This window comes from Callorhinchus milii, unplaced genomic scaffold (genome assembly GCF_018977255.1).
Source record: "Callorhinchus milii isolate IMCB2004 unplaced genomic scaffold, IMCB_Cmil_1.0 Scaffold1, whole genome shotgun sequence".
Taxonomy (NCBI): Eukaryota; Metazoa; Chordata; class Chondrichthyes; order Chimaeriformes; family Callorhinchidae; genus Callorhinchus; species Callorhinchus milii.
Window position 1 is genome coordinate 84,298,364 of NW_024704742.1, and position 18,923 is coordinate 84,317,286.

Below are 18,923 nucleotides of genomic sequence, written 5' to 3' on the forward strand. Positions count from 1 at the left end.
CGTCTTCTCGACGTCTCAAAGCGCTTCACAGATTATGCTGTAAAGTGAATTGACTGTATATTTATGGGAGAAATGCGGCAGCCAATTGTGCACAGCAATGTCCCACAAACAGTCATGGATTGAAAATGACCAATTTATTATTGTTTTGTTTTGGAGGGATTATTATCTTAGCCTCAACTCGTCTGGATCCAGCAATGCTTAGGTAGAACATTTCTTCCTGGCATTTACCCAGGTGCACCTCAGGGTTGGTTAGCTCCTTTTCCAAAGTACACTGAAACTCCAATAAAGCGGTGAGGGAGTACTGCGATGTCGGAGGTACCATCCTTCAAATGCAATGTTAAACCAAGATCCCATCTACCTGTTCAGGTGAATGTTAAAGATCGCACAGCACCCTTCAAATAGAGAAGGGAATTTTTTCCTGCGTCCTGAACAATAATCCCCAAAATAAAATTCTTCACTCATTCCATGGCTGTTTGTGGGGCACTGCTGTGTGCAAATTGCCAGCCTACAAATATACAATTGCACTCTACAGTATACTCTAGTAAAACTTTGAGGCAGCCTCTCGACTTGAAAAGACCCATATCAACTTTAAGGATTATTATTATTATTTATATCCTTCCCCTTGGTGACAACATCTGGAGACATGAGGTCAGTTTCCATGAGACCAGGCTCTACCTCACCACTCTTGTCTTAAGATAAGCCCAAAACTCTGACCTTGCTTATCAAATTTCATATTCGGGACTGGGATGAGTGTGAATTTCATCACTCACCTAACGATCCAGCACAGAAAATTCACCACAAAATACACACAGTCACATCACTTTATAGTTTATGTTTTGAAGCACTTTGAGACATCTTGAAGATGTGATAAGGCAGTATATCAAGCACAAGGATTAGTTATTATAACATTACTACTGCATCCAAAAATAGTCTCTGTGTAGGCCAATCTTTTCCCATCTGCAGAAGAATAACTGGTAATAGCTGATGTCAGGGTGACCTAAGCAGTGGTATGCTTGGATTTCCCACGTTTCCCCCAGTCTCATTCAGAGTCTCACAATTGTGCGTATGGTAAAATCTTTCGTGAAAAGGAATTGTTTCTCAGGATCACTTCTCTAACAAGGAAGTGTTTTCTTTGTCTAATAACGGGAAGCTACTGCCTCTACAGTAACAGATGCCAAGTCATGTTTCTGACTAAAGTAAAACTGGAAATGCACAAGTCAATAGTTTTGGTTCAGAACTTACACAAAATAGCTCCCCTTTTGAAAACTCAGAAACTAAGTGAACGAAAGACAACAGCCAAGTTGAAAAGAGATCCTTTATCACTGTTACTGAAAAATATATTTGTCCAGGGTCACAGACATTACAACAACAACTTGTTCTTAGTGCTTCACATGGGGTAGGTCTCGGAGCATTTGCCAACACAGAGTTCAACAACAATTTATATTTATACACCATCTTTCACAATGGGAGTGGGGGGGCAGAAGGTGCGGACAGTATGTGTATGTGTGTGTGGGGTGGGGGAAGGGTGACCAAAAGCACGGTTGGAAAGGTAGGTCTTAAGGTGAGCTATAATGATGGGGTGGAAGAGAGCAAGGGAGGGAGTGGGAGGCGGCGGAGAAGGGAGGTTGGGAGTGAGTAAGTGAGCCGGAGGGACAGGTGGCATTCCAGAGAGTGGCAGCAGAATGGTTGATAGCTCGACCGCCGATAATGGAGCGGCTCACACACACGCAACATGAAGCAGGTCAGGAGTTGCTGAAGGGAGGGAGCAGCTGGGTCAGTGGGGTTGAAAGAGGTTGTAAGGGTCATGCAAAGCTGCGGAGGGATTTGAAAGGAAGGATCTTGAATTCAATCTGCTGGGGATGGGGAGCCAGTAGAAATGAGTGAGGATAGAGTGACGGGCTCACTGATGCCTGATGTTCTCTAGCTTGTGGAAGGAGGAGCTGGGGAGTCTGACAAGCAGGTTGTTCAAGTAATCAACCCTGAACATGATGAAGGTGTGAATGGTATAGTGATGAAGGTCTCATCACAGATAGCGAGAGCTAAGGGCAGAAGTGTGCATTATTGCGGAGGTGAGGGAAATCCGAGCGAGTGAGTGCCTGGTTTGAGTCAAGTCAATAATCCAATCGCCTTGGGATTTGATTGGTAGAAAACAATTTGTAGACCAGGAAGACACTCAGCACATCAACCTTGAAAAGCACGTTCAAGACAGTAAACAGGTCAGAAACCCCATTAGAATAATAATGATCCTAACATTTGACACAGAACCATTCACATTGGGAGAACATTCCAAAGCACTTCACACGATAAAAATAACAATAATAATAAAAAAATCCTTGCATTTGATTTAGCGCCTTATATCACATAGTCGAGCCATCTCAAAGTGCTCCACAGGATATACTGTGAAGTGTAGTAACTGTGTGTTACATGGACGAACATGGCTGCTAATTTGTGTGCAATTTGCACAAGAAGTTGAATTCATGAAAATGCACACCCTGCCTGAAAGAAACATTGGAGTTGGAGGAGATCATTAGATTTTAGTCCCTGGGAGCACAGCACTACCACCTCACTGTTTACAGTGACGTAATGTTATACAACAGGCTTATAACATTGCAACCTTTACCTGTGTTTGGGGGTTTACCCGTTACATTCCCAATTTCTTATTTTTGCCCGCAAAGCAATAAAATCTACTTGTTTACCAAAAAAGGAAATCCAACCATATTCTGGGCAAACCAGTGATGTACCAGCCTTCAGATGAATCATTAAACCAAGGTCCCCCCTGCTTGTTGGGCTGGACATTCAAAATCCCTTTGCATAATTCGAAAAGAAAATTTCTCCTATTGTCGTGGCCAACAATCCCACAGATAAAAATTGACTTCACGGCTATTTGCAGGTCATTTGCAATTACCCTAGCCTGCATGAGGGGGGCTGTATAAATGCATGTTGTTGTCATTGTATATGAATATACGGTCAATTCACTTTACAGTCTATTCTGTGAAGCGCTTTGAGACGTCGATAAGACGTAAAAAGCGCTATATCAAATGCAAAGATTATTATTATTGTTGTTGTGTGCTAATTGGCTGCTCTGAGAAGATTTGTGGTTGTAGCCCCAGGCATCAAATTATCATTATTTACACCACTGAACGTGAATCCTGCAGAAGCAGCTTTTTCCTTGATGAAGGTGTGAATGGCATAGTGACTCACTCCAGCTGAGAAAGCAAGCATGAAGTGTGATCCTTTTAGCTGTGACCTAGTTTAGTTTTGGTTTAACAAAATTGGGGAATCAATACTGCAGCAAAATACAAGCTGCTTTACTGGTGTGGAGAGAACACTGACAACCCATTGCTACAGCAGGCAGAAGACACCAAGTTCTCTATTCCAGGGGGTTTAAAGACGATCTTTGTTGTGTGCATTTGTAATGCATTTCACGTGATTCAATCATATCTGTAAAGTTTGATACCTGATAAATGCCAGTAAATCTCTAGGGCGAGGAGGCGGAATGATGCATGTGATTTCCTGGTTTGGAGGGAAATACCACAAGCTCTCCCCCAGCATTTAAATGAAGCAAGGATTGAGCAAATAAACACACTGTACAGTTTACACACAACCTACCAAGATCGCTAGAGCCAGGCTCCCGAGGTAAGCAAACTGGCTATTAATACATGCCGCTAGATTCACCTTCATCCCAGATAGACTGACAGATTGACAGTAAGTAGACCTGTCTGTGAGCTGTGTCTGTTGGGGTAAATGATCCTGAGTAGAAAGACTGTGATTGCTGATGCATTTGGGAAAATCAGGGAGGTGGTCAACAACTACAACAAATTACATTTGTATTGCGCCTTTCACATTGGGAGGATGTCCCAAGGCGCTGGACAGTCAGGGATTTAGACGCGAGCTGGGGTTGGGATTAGGAGGGGTGGAGGGCAAGGAGGGTTGGGATAGGAGGGTGACCGAAGGCGCAGTCGAAGAGGAGGGTCTTGAGACAGGCTTTCAAGCGCTCTGGGATGCTACTCTTCATGAGGGGCACTATATAATTGCAAGTTGTTGTTGAGGGAAGCAAGGGAGGAGGCGAGGCAAGGGGACCGTGGAATGGAGTTCCAAAGGGTGGGGGTGGTGGACATGGAGATGGCTAGAGCCCCCTTAGCGGAGGGAGCAGATTGGTCTATATAGAATTAGCAGGTCACAGAGGTAGGGCAAAGCAAGGCCATGGAGGGCTTTGAAGGCATTGGGGTGGGGAGGGGGCAGGGGGGTGGGTATGTTCTAGACTGTTAGTAGTATGCTTCCAGGTGATTGTGTGACAGCTTTAAGCGCTCTGGGACACTGACCTGGGTGACAGGTGCTATATTAAATATGCAAGTTAATAATAATAATAATAATAATCCTTGCATTTGATATAGCGCTTTTCACGTCGGGAGGACGTCCCAAAGCGCTTCACAGAACACATTGTAAAGTGAATTGACTGTATATTTGTGGGCGAACGCGGCAGCCAATTGTGCACAGCAATGTCCCACAAACAGTCGTAGATTGAAAATGACCAATTTATTATTGTTTTTGGTTTTGGAGGGATTATTATTAGGCTCTGTGTGGAGTAAGGAAACTTGCCCAAGGTTTCGCCCTGTGCCTGGAATTGAACTCAGGTCTCTCACTTGCAAAGCAAGTGCTCTAACCACTGAGCTACAGGACTCCACGAGTTGTTGTTTCTCAGAAAGTTGTGGGTTCAAGCCTCCAGATATATTGATCATTCACATTATGACTGTTTGTGGTACTTTGCTATGCACAAATTGGCTGTCAGATTTGCCTACAGTCACTACACTTATCACTTATCTGTGAAGCTCTTTAAGCTTTTTCAATCTTATAAGCATTGAGTCAAACATGAGGCATATAATGTGTTAGTATGTGGCTTGACAAATTTAAATCGTGTCTCAGTGCTGAGCTCAGAGCTTGATTGTTCATAGCAGCTGAAAGACCCACAAGTGGCTGTAACTCATTTGAGGCAGAAAATTCCTTGAGATAAATATTTAGTTTCTTGTCATTTGTCATCTACAATTTTAAGTCATATTCTAGTTGAAAATAATGGAGTAGTTTTGCTTTTGTCCTATGGCATATGAGAACCAACAAACTAGGCTAGAAAATGGCACCAATCAGACAACTGTAAGGGTTTTTTCTGTCAAATCGTGTTCTGTTCTAACAGGCAATAGTGTGCGACACAATCAAAAGATACATGATAGATCAAGTAGCTGAATAAAATTACAGTGCTTTTGATCATCTTTCCCCTGCCTATCCCCCTCGGCTCCTACCCCAAGCTTGGGTGGCAAGCCAGTATGGTTAAGACCTTTGAAAGATCCTTATGACATGAAAGATGCTATTTAAATTTGTATTGTATAAAATAGAATAAGATGGAACTCTACTGTGCCAGATTTTTTCTTCCATGTGCCCTCTAATCATCTGTGCATTTGCTGTTGGACTGTAATGCTACTTTAAGAACCTGCGTGATTCTCTCTGTGAAAGTCAACCAAAGTCAGGATTTTGATAGTGACTAACCCCTTCTCAGCACACTGTCAACTTATGAATTACTGTCTGAAATACTCACATAATTATAAACATGTACACGTTTGTCTTTCAGAAAACGCAGGCACAATGAAGATTTCAGTGCTGCTTTGCATACTGGGAGCTCACTTGCCCTTACTGACAGGTATGATGTTAAGACGTTGTTGTCACAGAGATTGTTAACCCCCACCCCTCTAAGTCCTACATGATGAGCTCCTGACTTCAGTTGGTGGGTGGGACATCCAGAGAGGTATTGAGATGAAATGACAATCATCTTTTCTGACTTCCAAAAACCTTTCAATAGTTGGGCATTAATAGATCTTGGCTTGATGATCAACAAAATACGTCACAGCCATAAGGTTCTGGACATAAAAGTTTACCCTGTCTATTGGAACACAAACACGTGGAAAATTACAGCCAGCAGTTTCTTCATGTATTAGAAATCATTGTTTGAGGAGTCAGCCACCCAGCTGACCCAAATAAATTACAGGCTGTATTCGTTTCAAGATGGGAACATATACATCCAATGTTCGGTATATGCTTTTGTGAAACAATGCTGTGCGCAATTGGCTGCCGCATTTTGCCCACAAATATACAGTCACTACACTTTATGATATATTTTGTGAAGCACTTTGAGACATCACAACAATGTGATCAGTCGCTGTATCAAGTACAAGGATTATTATTATTATTATAGGGTAGTCGGGATCGCTGGCTTGTGCATGTGCACCAGAGGCCTTTATCTTTCAATCACTAACTCAAGTGTCTAACTTCAATTCTTTTCTTAAATTGAGCCGCCTTGTACCTGAGCAGCTGTGTAACTCTACTCTCTTGTTTCAGCTCTTTTTGTGGTCACCTCTCCCAGACAATTCTACACTGCATCCTACGGCAATAACATCACTGTGGAATGTAGGTTTCCAGTAGGCTCCAACTTCAATGCGAATCAGCTAAACGTGTACTGGTACCACATTCTGGGTGATGGATCCTTGCAGGAGATTTACAGAATGCGTGAAGGAAAGGAAATGCTTCAGGACCAGCCATCTGAATACAAAGAACGAGTCTTCCTCATGTGGGATGAGCTGTACAGTGGCCGTGCATTGCTGGAAATTTCACAAGTCAGAGTCTCCGATGCAGGAACCTACCGCTGTGCCATTGACCTTAATGGAGTGGATTATAAAGATACTGCACTGAAAGTCACAGGTAGGCAATCTTTCCTCGTCTCTGTTTTGGGGAGATTTTGAATCAGATTGAGGGTTGACAAAGTTGGAGACGCAAATATTTTCCTTTTGACATCCAGGATAGCTGAGATATAGATTGCATAGTTCATGTCAACAGGAGTTAGAGATACATCATTGGAGAGGAGATTATTTAATAATAATATTTGTATTTGATATAGCGCCTTATCACGTTATTCTTGCATCTCAAAGTATTTCACAGATTATACAGTAAAGTCAATTGACTGTATATTTTGTGGACGAAACGTGAAAGGTCGTGTACCGAATGTGAGCATTATTTTATGGGGAGACCCCTAACAGAGGAAATGATTGCACCGTTTTAATAAGAAGTGTTTTAGGTTTTATAAATGTAAAGCCTACTGCAAAAGGTAAATGACAAGTGCAATATTTTGAAATGCCTTAAAAATGATAGGATGGATTAAATCACTTTGTCAAACTTTCTGATGTGTGTTTTACAGCCTCTTATGAAAACATAAAGACCTCTGTCACAAAAGAAAAGGAAGAGACCGAGTTCATTTGTCAATCCATGGGATACCCTCTAGCTACAGTGGCCTGGCTCGATGGGAATGGTTGTGGCCTGAATGAGACAGCGAATACCACCTATTTTACTGACAACCAGGGTCTGTATAACATCAAAAGTGTTCTGAGAGTTAAAGCTAATATCAACAGGACGTATGTGTGTACATTTTGGAATAAAGAACTGAACAGGACTACGTCAACCGATTTACGCATTACAGGTAACGTTTTTTTAATGAATGATTTTGTTCAGTTAAAACAGTCAATTTGTTTTACAAAAAGAAACAAGTCATCTTATTTTAAATAAAGCGATTTTAAAATACTCTTTTATATGTTCTGCACCTTCAATGGTGCCATTGTTGATTCCCATGGAAAATCAAAGTTTCTCTGTAGCATTTTTAACCTGTAAACTCGTCAGAATGATACCAGTGCTTGAAGGGCTAAATTATGAGTACAGGTTGCATAAACCTTGCTTGAGTTCAGAAGGTTGAGGGGTGATCTAATTGAAGTGTTTAAAATGATAAAGGGATTCAATAGAGTGGAGACAGAGAAACTATTTTCTCTGATGGGGAATCCAGAACAGGGGGGCATAATCTTAAAATTAGAGCTAGGCCATTTAGAGGTGAAATCAGGAAGCACTTTTTCACACAAAGGTTAGTGGAAATCTGGAATCCTCTCCCCAAAAGGCTGTGCATGCTGGATCCATTCAAATTTTTAAGACCGAGGTTGGTAGATTTTTATTAGCTAAGGGTATTAAAGGATATGGAGCAAAGATGGGTAAATGGAGTTGAGGTACAGATCAGCCATGATCCAGTAGAATGGCGGGAACAGGCTCGAGTGGCTGAATGGTCTACTACTGTTCCTATGTTACTACGATGTTTATAAACACTGACCCATTTTCAATTAACTTTTTTTTTAAATATCTAGATATCAAAGGGACACATGAAGAGGCTGACATTTTTCCTTCAGCTGTAGGAATTTACATCATTATAGCAGTGGTAACTGCTCCAATAGTAATTCTCATTGTGATCATTCTGTTCCTCTTCTGGACCGTAAAAATGAGGCGACGGCAGCACAAAACATGTAAGACATCATTTCCTTGTTTTATCACTGAATTTGGTTCATAGCTGCTGGTGTGTATGATGCTGGCAGAATTACCTTATGGCATCTGAAGGCATAGTCTATGGGTTGAAGCTCCTTCCTGAGAAAGCGTTATATACCAGCTACAGGGTATACATTACAACAATACAAAACAAATCGACATGAAGCTTGATTTTCGGTTTCAAAACAAGTTGTTAGCTTTACATACATACACCTGTGTTTCAGGATATGTAAAAAACATGTTGTCATTGTGTTTTGATTAAAAATAAATCTGTATCAGATCCTTGCTGCGTGGCTAGCAATCGGGTCATAGGATTAAAACTAAGATGCAGCGAGTGCTTATACTCTGTTCTCTTTGTGTGACTAGACAAAAAGACAAACATGGATCATTCATTGATGTGAAGACCTCGCACTTGGAATAAGGAGGAAGGCTTTGTAATTTCAAACTCCTGATGCTACAGCAAAGCCAGCACTGTAGCCACTGAACACTCTGTGGTATTGCTCAGTGCCACACCAGTCTGATGGAAGCTAGAAAAGATTAATACAATAGCCAGCATTGGTTCAACATTGTCAAAACTGTGATACTCGAACAAATTCCTGCTTCTTAGAGGATGTCCCAAAGCGCTTCACAGGATGTACTGTATAGTGCAATAACTGTGTGTTAAGGAATGAGGTTAAAACATTCTTTGAAATACTCCATCCCCGCCACTCAAATCTGGCTTTAAAAAGTCCTTGTGTTATCCATGTGACCAGGTAACAAGCAGATTCACTGTTAGTGACAATCATTTTCAAGTGCATCAAATGGCCTTTGAACTTAATCAGCAGGTACTGGATGAACTCACTCTGAGGTAAGGCAGAATCCTCTGTATTATCCCCAGAGGGGCAAAGAGCAAGAGAAGCCTTGCCTAAATATTTCAGGCTCAATTTATGTTGAATTGAAGAAGTTCAGGCTTATCTGGGACTTGATGTTCAGTTTTGTCCATAAAATATACAGCTAATTCACTTTACAGTATATTATGTGAAGCACTTTGAGATCTCAACGACACAATAAGGCGCGATATCAAATGCAAGAATTATTATTGATAGGAAGTTCATTAGAACAGCAATAGCATCATGAAAGGTTGAATAGAGAAGTACAGCTTGGGTGCTGTTGGTTTTCATGTGGGAACTGAGCCCTAGCTTGAAAATCATGTCACCAAGAGAAAACCATAGGAGAGGACCAGAGACAGAGCCCTAATTGCATGGCAAGGGTTGGCAAGGGATGAGAAGCTAATGTGAGAAATATGGTTGTTGGGACAAGTAAGAGAGAAACTACAAACATTCAGTGCCACGGAGGTGAGCCAAAGAGATGATATGGAATAGTTGACATGTAAAGGCTGTGGAGGGATGGAGGAGATTGAGGAAGAACAGCAAATCTCAGTCACAGATGGATTAGATGACAAACTGTGACTGGCTGAAGATGACCAGGAGTAATTATTATAATTATAAATCATAGAATCTTATAGCACAGGAGGAAGCCATTCGTCCCATTGTGTCTGTGCCGGCTCTTTCAAAGAACTACCAACTAATCTTACTTCCCCACTCTTACCCCATAGCCCTGCAAATTATTTATTTTCAAGTGTACGTCCAATTTCCTTTTGACAGTTACTGTTGAATCTGCTTCAACCAGCCTTTCAGGCATTGCATTCCAGACCGTAACAACTTTCTGGTTAAAAATAATATGTTCAGCGTGAGAACCTGAACTTTAACTTCTTAGTAGAAAATTCGTTTGAAGCAAATATGCTGTGTATATAAAAAAATCAAGAGCTTGCATTTATGTAGCACATAAAATGATATCTTGGAAACATTTGAAATGAAACAAAAAGTTCAGCGATGAGTCGGCTCAGAAACTTTTAGGGATTTCCTGTAAGGGGATTTTTGCAAAGTATTGCTATTCTTTTGCAAAATGCTGCAGTATTTTGAGTCAATACAGCTTTGACCTATATAAGCCTCTGAGTTGTTGAATTCCCTTCTTAAATTATTTGTCTGGAGCACATAGGGAGGGAAGGGGAAAGAGAATGGTTCAGAACAGGTCCCAGAGCCTTGGGACATCCTCCCAATGTGAAAGGTGCTATACAAATGTAATTCTTTTGTTGTTGTATGATGTGACAGTGCATAGAAGATGGGAACTCATTATACCAAACCATTGTATGTTTGCTGTCTTTGGCATGAAAATATACCTACTGTGTGTGTATGTGGAGTCCTGTAGCTCAGTGGTTAGAGCACTCGCCTTGCAAGCGAGACACCTGGGTTCAATTCCAGGCAGATTGAAACCTTGGGCAAGTTTCCTTACCCCACACACCTGATAATAGTCCCTCCAAAACAATAATAAATTGGTCATTTTCAATCCCCAACTGTTTGTGGGACACTGCTGTGCACAATTGGCTGCCGCGTTTCGCCCACAAATATACAGTCAATTCACTTTACAGTGTGTTCTGTGAAGCGCTTTGGGACGTCCTCCCGACGTGAAAAGCGCTATATCAAATGCAAGGATTATTATTATTATTATTATTCTGTGAAGCGCTTTGAGATGTCGAGAAGATGTGAAAAGTGCGATATCAAATGCAAGGATTATTATTATTATTATGTGTGTGCGCGTATGTTTGTGTGTGTATATATATATAAAACAATTTGCTCTTTTTAAAATCAAATTAGTATCCAATGATGATTGTGTTTTTGAATTTGACATTTTCTCCTCACAGTTTATCAATCTAAATTATTCCTTTCCTCTTCTAAGTAGTTCACTCCCCAATTGAGAAGCTATCAGGAAACAATCTCCCTCTTGACGTAAAGCAATATCATTTGGGGGTAATGCTAGGAAAAATACTGATCTCAGTGATATCTTTACAGGAAAATCACTTTATCAGCCCACACCACAGGCTTGTAACTTTACCAGACTGAGGTGTTGCACTTTCCAGTTCTTCATCTGCCCTTCAGGGGAACAAGGGGATTTTGCTGCTCAGACGTGGTCTAATTCTTTGAGAAAGGGACTTTCCAATAGACACAACAACTGTGCATTCTGTCTTTGCACTTTTGTCATGGTGCTCGTTTCTGACAGGCATTCTGCAGCATTCTTACGTGATGTTACTAGTGCAACTGCAATCCGCAGGGAGAGAGGTTCAGTTTACCTCTCAAAACAGAAGCTCACAGGCTTATTTGTTTAGGTTATGCTAAGTCACGTCATCACTCAGCTGTGCCACAGTGAATGCTTAGATAGAACAATAATAATGTGAAAGAAACCAACCACTGTGAACTTATTATATGAATTTCCATTTTGTGAAAAAACAAATCTATTACCTGGTTTAAATATGCCCAACTGATGTGTGCAAATAGGCTTTTACATGTTGTGGATGTTTACTTTTTATTCATAATTGGCTGGAACGGTTTGATAAATAAAAAATATATTTAAAAAAAGTGTTTTTTCCCCCACAAGAAATTTACGAATCCCAAACAAGCAAACTAGGAAATCAAATGTGCTTGTCTGTATTTACACTGTTACAGCAATTTGTACCTAAATAGAGCCTTTATATCTTTACTGAAGGGAACTGAAGATTTTCACATACAAAGTCAATCCAGCAGTTATGTCCAGTGCTAAAGGGTCACATATTGATTGAAATTAAGTAGCTCAGTCTACATAATGAAGCTTAGAGCAGGCATCAACATCAACAACACATTACATGTGTATAGCGCCTTTCACGTCAGGAGGACGTCCCAAGACACTGGATAATCAGGGATCCGCACCAGGGGCTTGCTGGTATGAATCTCAGCCTGCACCGATTTTGCTTGTCCCACTGGGGCTATGTTGGAATGTTAAAATTGGCCTTTGTCTTATAATAATAATCTTTGCATTTTATATAGCATCATTGAGATGCCTCAAAGACCTTCACAGAATATACTGGTAAAGGTGATTGACTGTAAATTTGGGGGGCGAATTGCAGCAGCCAATTGTGCTTAGCAATGTCCCACAAACAGTCATGGATTGAGTGACCATTTTTTTTTGAAGGGATTATTACCCCTGGAAACCGATCCGCCAATCGACTAACAACTGGATTCCTACTTACTGCTATGTAAACAAGGATGTGTGAAGCAAGGAAACTTGCCTAATGTTTTGCCCTGCCCGGGAATTGAACCCAGGTCCCCTCGCTGGTGAGGTGAACGCGCTAACCACTTTGCTACCAGGCTTTCCCTGGTTAGGGAGATTAGAATCAGACTGGTTTCCTGCTCCTCATCCTTCTTCAGCATTGTTTTACTGGTCAATGATTGCCACATGAAGAGAGGTGAGGCTTTGCTGTGGTGCAGGAAAAAAGCCAGGAGCAAAGCCATTGGAGTCCTGTAGCGTATTGGTTAGAGGAACCGGGTTTGCAAGTGAGAGGACTGGGGTTCAATTCTGGGCAGGGAGAAACCTTAGCCAAGTTTTCTTACTCCACACACCTCTGAATAGCTATATTCACTGGCAAGGCTCAAATGTGAATAGGTTATTGGAGTGCAGCCAGTGCCAAAAGGAATAGCTCCCAGCATGAGGAGGCTGAGGCCAGGAGCAGGGGACATATTTTCTGGGAAAAAATTAGAAATTAATTCAACACAAATATTTTTTTAAAAAAAGAGAACTGGGGGAAACTCAGTCAGAAGTCTGAAGTTTCTATTAAGCAGCAGGAAGAGAAGTCATCATAACCGTTGCTATCGATCACATGGGTAATTCTGCAGGTGTTGACATTGTGGGCTGACCTACAGAGGGAAAGAGGCTGCTGACTTGAGGCCCCGAGGGTTTTGCCTCTAGGCTCCTCCCAGGACCATCACTCCTGGTGACTGAATGGCCAGTGTAGATATGCAGAATGTGCGCCATTGATGTCCCTCTGGTGGGTCACCAACTAAGTCGAGTCATTAAATTCAACTAATTAATGCAGCCAGGAAAATAATAATAATAATAATAATTCTTGCATTTGATATAGCGCTTTTCACATCGGAAGGACGTCCCAACGCGCTTCATGGAACACAATGTAAAGTGAATTGACTGTATATTTGTGGGCAAACGCGGCAGCCAATTGCGCACAGCAATGCCCCACAAACAGTCGTAGATTGAAAATGACCAATTTATTATTGTTTTTGGTTTTGGAGGGATTATTATTAGACGTGTGGAGTAAGGAAACTTGCCCAAGGTTTCGCCCTGCCTGGAATTGAACTCAGGTCTCTCGCTTGCAAAGCGAGTGCTCTAACCACTGAGCTACAGGACTCCAAAAAGGCCAGGAGCAAACACATTGGAGTCCTGTAGCGTATTGGTTAGAAGACCCAGGGTCACAAGCGAGAGGACCTTGGTTCGATTCAGGGCAGGGCGAAGCCTTGCGCAAGTTTTCTCACTCCACACGCCTCTGTATACCTACCAGTACGTAGAGACCAGGTTGTTAGGCAATTGGCAGATCGCTTTCCAGAGGTAATAATCCATACAAATAAAAATAATAATAAATAATAATTTAGTTACTCAATCCACGATGGTTTGTGGGATAATGCTGTGTGCAATTGGCTGCCGGTTTCACCCCCAAAAATACAGTATATTCTGTGCTTTGAAACATCTCAACAATGTGATAAGGAGCTATACCAAATGCAAGGAGTATTACTATTATTATATTTAGGCACCATACATGACCTTTGCCCTGTTGTTTCGCCCCTGACCTCTGCCCTGTTTTTCAATGAAGGAGGGTAAGGGAAAAGTGATGTAGGTGAAATATAGGTGATGACATCATACATTCTGCGGAAAGCACTTTGTAAAATACTAATGATCCTTGCATTTGATATAACGCGTTATCACGTCTTCGAGACATCTCAAAGCGCTTCACAGAATATACTGTAAAGTGATTTGACTGTATATTTGTGGGCAAAACGTGGCAGCCAATTGCGCACAGCAATGTCCCACAAACAGTCGTGGATTGAGTGACCAAATTATTATTGATTTTTTTTTAAGGATTATTATCCCCAGAAAAGGGATCCGCCAATCGACTAACAACCGGGTTCCCACTTACTGCTAGGTAAACAGAAGCTTTGAGACATCAGGATTTTCAAATCCACGTTCTGGAGCTGGTCAGACAATGAGCAACGACCTGAGCTCTAAAGATTGGAAGCCGGCTTTTAAAACTGTAGAAACGTGACCTCCAAAGTAATACTGATTTTAAGAATTTTTAAAACCTCTGCACAATCTCAACCTTTAAGACAACTGACTTAAGGCAAATCCCTTTAGAAATTTAGAGATTTCAGAGCCTCTGGTTTCAACATCAACTCTTGGGCAGACGCAGTGTAAATCACTGGAGCTGTCATGTTATTAGTGTGGGGTTTTGCCAGAGTTATTATTTCATGACCCATTTAATTTATTGTGTGGTCTTGAACTAAAATTTGCCTTTCGAGGCTCTGTTGTGTGGCCTGCTCAACCCCATCCCTACCCTCTTCTTACCTCCCAGCTTCACCTCCTTGCCACTCTACTTACTGACATCATTAACCTCTCCCTGTCCTCTGGTACTGTTCCCACCCCTTCAAAAACCACTGACATTGCTCCTATCCTTAAAAAACTCTCCTTGGACCCTTCTCTACTCCCTAACTAGCCCCGCATCTCCAACCTCCCCTTCCTCTCCAAAGTCCTGGCGCGAGTTGTTGCTTCTCAGCTTCGCTCCTTCCTCTCCCGCCACTCCCTTCTTGAACCCCTCCAATCGGGTTTCTGTGCCGCCCACAGCACAGAAACTGCCCTGGTCAAAGTGACAAATGACATCTGCGACCAGAGCTCCCTCTGCCTCCTCATCCTCCTTGACCTCTCTGTTGCTTTTGACACCATCGACCACTCTATCCACACCATCACCTCTCCTCTCACCTCAACCTCCACGGCGCTGGCCTTGATTGGTTCAGATCATACCTCTCACACTACCCGCACTTCATCTCCTCAAATGGCTTCTCCTCTAGCCCCCGGACCATCTCAGGGCACTGTCTTTGGTCCCCTCCTCTTCAAGATCTATATGCTCCCTCTTGGTGACATCATCCACAGACATGGGGTCAACTTCCACATGTATGCGGATGACACCCAACTCTATCTCTTGCCTCCAGCCTTGACTCCAGGATCACTGCTGTCCTGACAGAATGTCTGTCAGACATCAAGTCCTGGATGAGAGCTAACTTTCTTAGTTGAATGTCAACAAGACCGAGGCCCTCCTGATTGGCTTCCGTCAGCGCCTCCTGACCTCAGGCACTGACAGCATCACCATCCATGGTTGCACACTCCATCTTACTGAGCCAGTCCACAACCTTGGGGTCTTGTTTGACCCTCAACTATTCTTTCTACCCCATATCTGCGCTATGACCCCTCTCTGCCTTCCCCCACCTCCGCAACGTCACCCGCCTCCGACACTGTCTCACACTGCACGCTGACAAAACCCTCATACACGCCTTCACTACATCAAGGCTCAACTATGCAAACTCACTGCTTGTCGGCCTCCCCAACTCCTCACTCACAAGCTGCAGATCATCCAGAACTCTGCAGCCCGTGTCCTCTCCCGCACTAAGCTCCACGACCCTATCTCCCGTATCCTTGCCCAACTCCACTGGCTTCCCATCACACAGAGGATACTGTTCAAAATCCTGGTCCTCACCTTCAAAGCCTTCCACGGTCTTGCTCCCCCCCTACTCTCTGTCCTCCTAACCCCCTATCCTCCTGTTCGCTCCCTCCGCTCAGCGGGCTCCGGCCTGCTTCATGTTCCCTGCCTTGCTCGCCCCACTATCGGCGGGCGGGCCTTCTGCCACTCTGCCCCCACCCTCTGGAACTTCATCCCACTGTCCCTCTGTCTCGCCCCCTCCCTCGCCACCTTCAAGACCCACCTCAAGACCCTCCTCTTCAACCGTTCTTTCTATCTCCCTGCTTCCCCCCCACCCTTCACCCTCACCCACCCCGACCCCCAGCTCGGGTCCATAACTCTGTCTGTTCAGCATCTCGGGACGTCCTCCTGATGTGAAAGGCACTATACAAATGTAATTTTGTTGTTGTTGTTGTTGCTGCTGCCTTTTCTGTTCCAATAACACTATTGCATTAAAATTTACGACATAAAAGGTGCTGTACAGATGTTATTTTGTTATGATTAAAACCATTTTAGAGTAAAATTACAGGGTAGTAAACTATCGAAGTTTTCTCTGAATGTCACTTTGAAAAATATGAAACTTCCCTGATCATGGGTCTCGCATAATAAATAAAATTGTGGTTACGCTGAGAAACAATTCACTTCTCCTTCCCCTATTGCGTAAATGCCCAGAACAAAATATTTACCTACTAGTCTCGGGTATTTTTAGGTGATGTTGAATACTCCAGCTGCTATTGTGTTATTTTTCACCAAAAGCAGAACTGCGTGTAAATCTCATGTAAATATAGGTGGAGTAAGAGCCACTCATCTGTCCCAACTGGTTCTCTTACTTGCAGGAAATATCACATAATATGAGTAAATCACCAACACTTAAAGTAATGCTTGACATAACATAGAATATTACAGGACAGAAACAGGCCATTCGGTCCAACTACTTTGTGCCAGTGTTTATATGAGCCTACATACCCCTAATCCCATCTCCTACACCCCTCTATTCCCTTCTCCCTTACGTATGCAACAATTTTGCTCTTTATCATATTGATACTTTCTGTTTCATCCACAGCTTCTAGGTTATTGATCTATGAGGAGAATTACAGCCTTTCTTTACTCATATTACATAGATGACACATGACATCACAGTCATTACACATGACAGAAACTACTTGTAAAGCATGTGAGATGTTTCAGGATTACTGGCTGTATCAAATGCAAGAATTATTTGATAAATCGTATGCCCAATGGAAAGTAAACTAGCAAAACCTTGACTTATTTCCCTGCAAAAAAAACAATCTCTTCTTCTGGAGGGAGGTGTGTATTAATCTCTCAGTATTAGGACCACTGCTCTTTCTGATCTATATCAATGATCTGGATTTGAATATAGGGAGCAGAATTTCCAAATTTGCAGATGACACTAAGCTAGAAAAAGCAGTTAATGGGGAGGAGGATAGCACCAGACTCCAAGAGGACTTAGACAGATTGGTAACATGGGCAGAAACGTGGCAGATGAGGTTTAATGTGGAGAAATGCGAAGTGTTGCATTTTGGTAGAAAGAATGAGGAGAGGCAGTATAAGCTGATGGTACAATCTTAAAGGGTGCAAATAAACAGAGAGACCTGGGGGTCCACATAAGCAAATCTCTGAAGATGGCAGGACAGGTGGATAAAGCTGTTTAAAAAGCATACGGGATACTAGGCTTTATAAATAGGGGCATAGAATTCAAAGGTCAGGAGGTTATGTTGAATATTTATAAAATGCTGTTAGGCCTCAGTTAGAGTACTGCGTTCAGTTCTGGGCACCACAATTCAGGAAAGATGTTAGGGCATTGGAGAGGGTGCAAAGGAGGATTACCAGGATGGTACCAGGAATGAAGGACCTTAGTTATGAGAAGAGGTTAGCGAAACTAGATTATTCTCCCTAGAGCAGAGAAGATTAAAAGGGGATTTAACGGAAGTTTTCAAGATCATGAGAGGATTTGATAGGTTGAACCGGGAAAAAATGTTTCCACTGGCAGGTGGGTCAGTAACCCAAGGACACCTATTTAAGTTAGTTATTAAAAGAAACAGAGGGAAGGTTAGGAAAAAATGTTTTCACCCAACGAGTTGTTCAGATCTGGAATGCATTACCTGAAATGGTAGTGGAAGCCTGTTCAATAACAACTTTTAAGAGCGAAGTAGATGGGTATTTGGGGAGGACGGAATTGCAGGGCTATGGAGAGAAAGAGGGCCAGTGGGATTGAGTTGGATTGCTCATTTCAGAACCGGCGCAGACACGATGGGCCAAATGGCCTTTCTTTGTGCTGTATGATTTTATGATTCTATGTCCTATTTCAAGCATAGAACAGTTCTTATCTTGACAGTCCTAAACCCAGAGTAGAAGCTCCATACTGGTCCCCATGATCAAATTTTACCTGCTGAGATGGACTATCTCTGCTCACATATAAAGAGAAATGGATATGTGGGCTACTGAATCGAGGTCACAGTCAGAGGAAGCAGCAACTGTGGTCATGCTTGGAGACTTCGATGAAGTTCAAATCAAGCCATCAGCTGAAGGCGTGGTGCAAGCAATCACTGCAGAATCCAGATAAAAATTGACAGCTGGTTTCGACTGTAAATTTTCAGTAGTGTGATCAATCACCCACCCCCCCTCCCTCCCTTCTGAATTAAATATTTGTAATATCAAGGTAAGTATGGTCTCCTTAACGTTGAGCTGATTACAAGGTGGAAATAGAATGTCAGAATTCAGTCAGTTTTTTGTGGCATTCTTGGAAGTGTATTTCCTGCTCCGGGACGGTCCGCAGTGGTTCAATTGTATTGTAATGACAGAAAAGCCAATCTGGCTCATCAGCAGGGCTTGGGGGAGCAGTCTGACAGTATCAGCCTAGATT

At 42.4% G+C, this 18,923-nt stretch overlaps 1 protein-coding gene across 2 annotated transcripts; it reads left to right on the forward strand.

Annotated features, from left to right (window-relative positions):
* Window positions 1–3,484: 3,484 nt before the first annotated feature.
* On the forward strand, window positions 3,485–9,421 carry LOC103187151 (programmed cell death 1 ligand 1). Of its 2 annotated transcripts, none has more exons than XM_007906526.2 (6): window positions 3,485–3,636; window positions 5,621–5,689; window positions 6,385–6,744; window positions 7,238–7,516; window positions 8,223–8,378; window positions 8,764–9,421. In XM_007906526.2, exons 2-6 carry the CDS (start codon window positions 5,635–5,637, stop codon window positions 8,796–8,798), a joined length of 885 nt encoding a protein of 294 aa, XP_007904717.2. In that variant the 5' UTR covers window positions 3,485–3,636; window positions 5,621–5,634; the 3' UTR covers window positions 8,799–9,421. The 2 variants fall into 2 exon arrangements, with proteins under 2 accessions (XP_007904717.2, XP_007904718.2); XM_007906527.2 differs by having other exon boundaries at window positions 3,622–3,705.
* The last annotated feature ends 9,502 nt before the right edge of the window (window positions 9,422–18,923 follow it).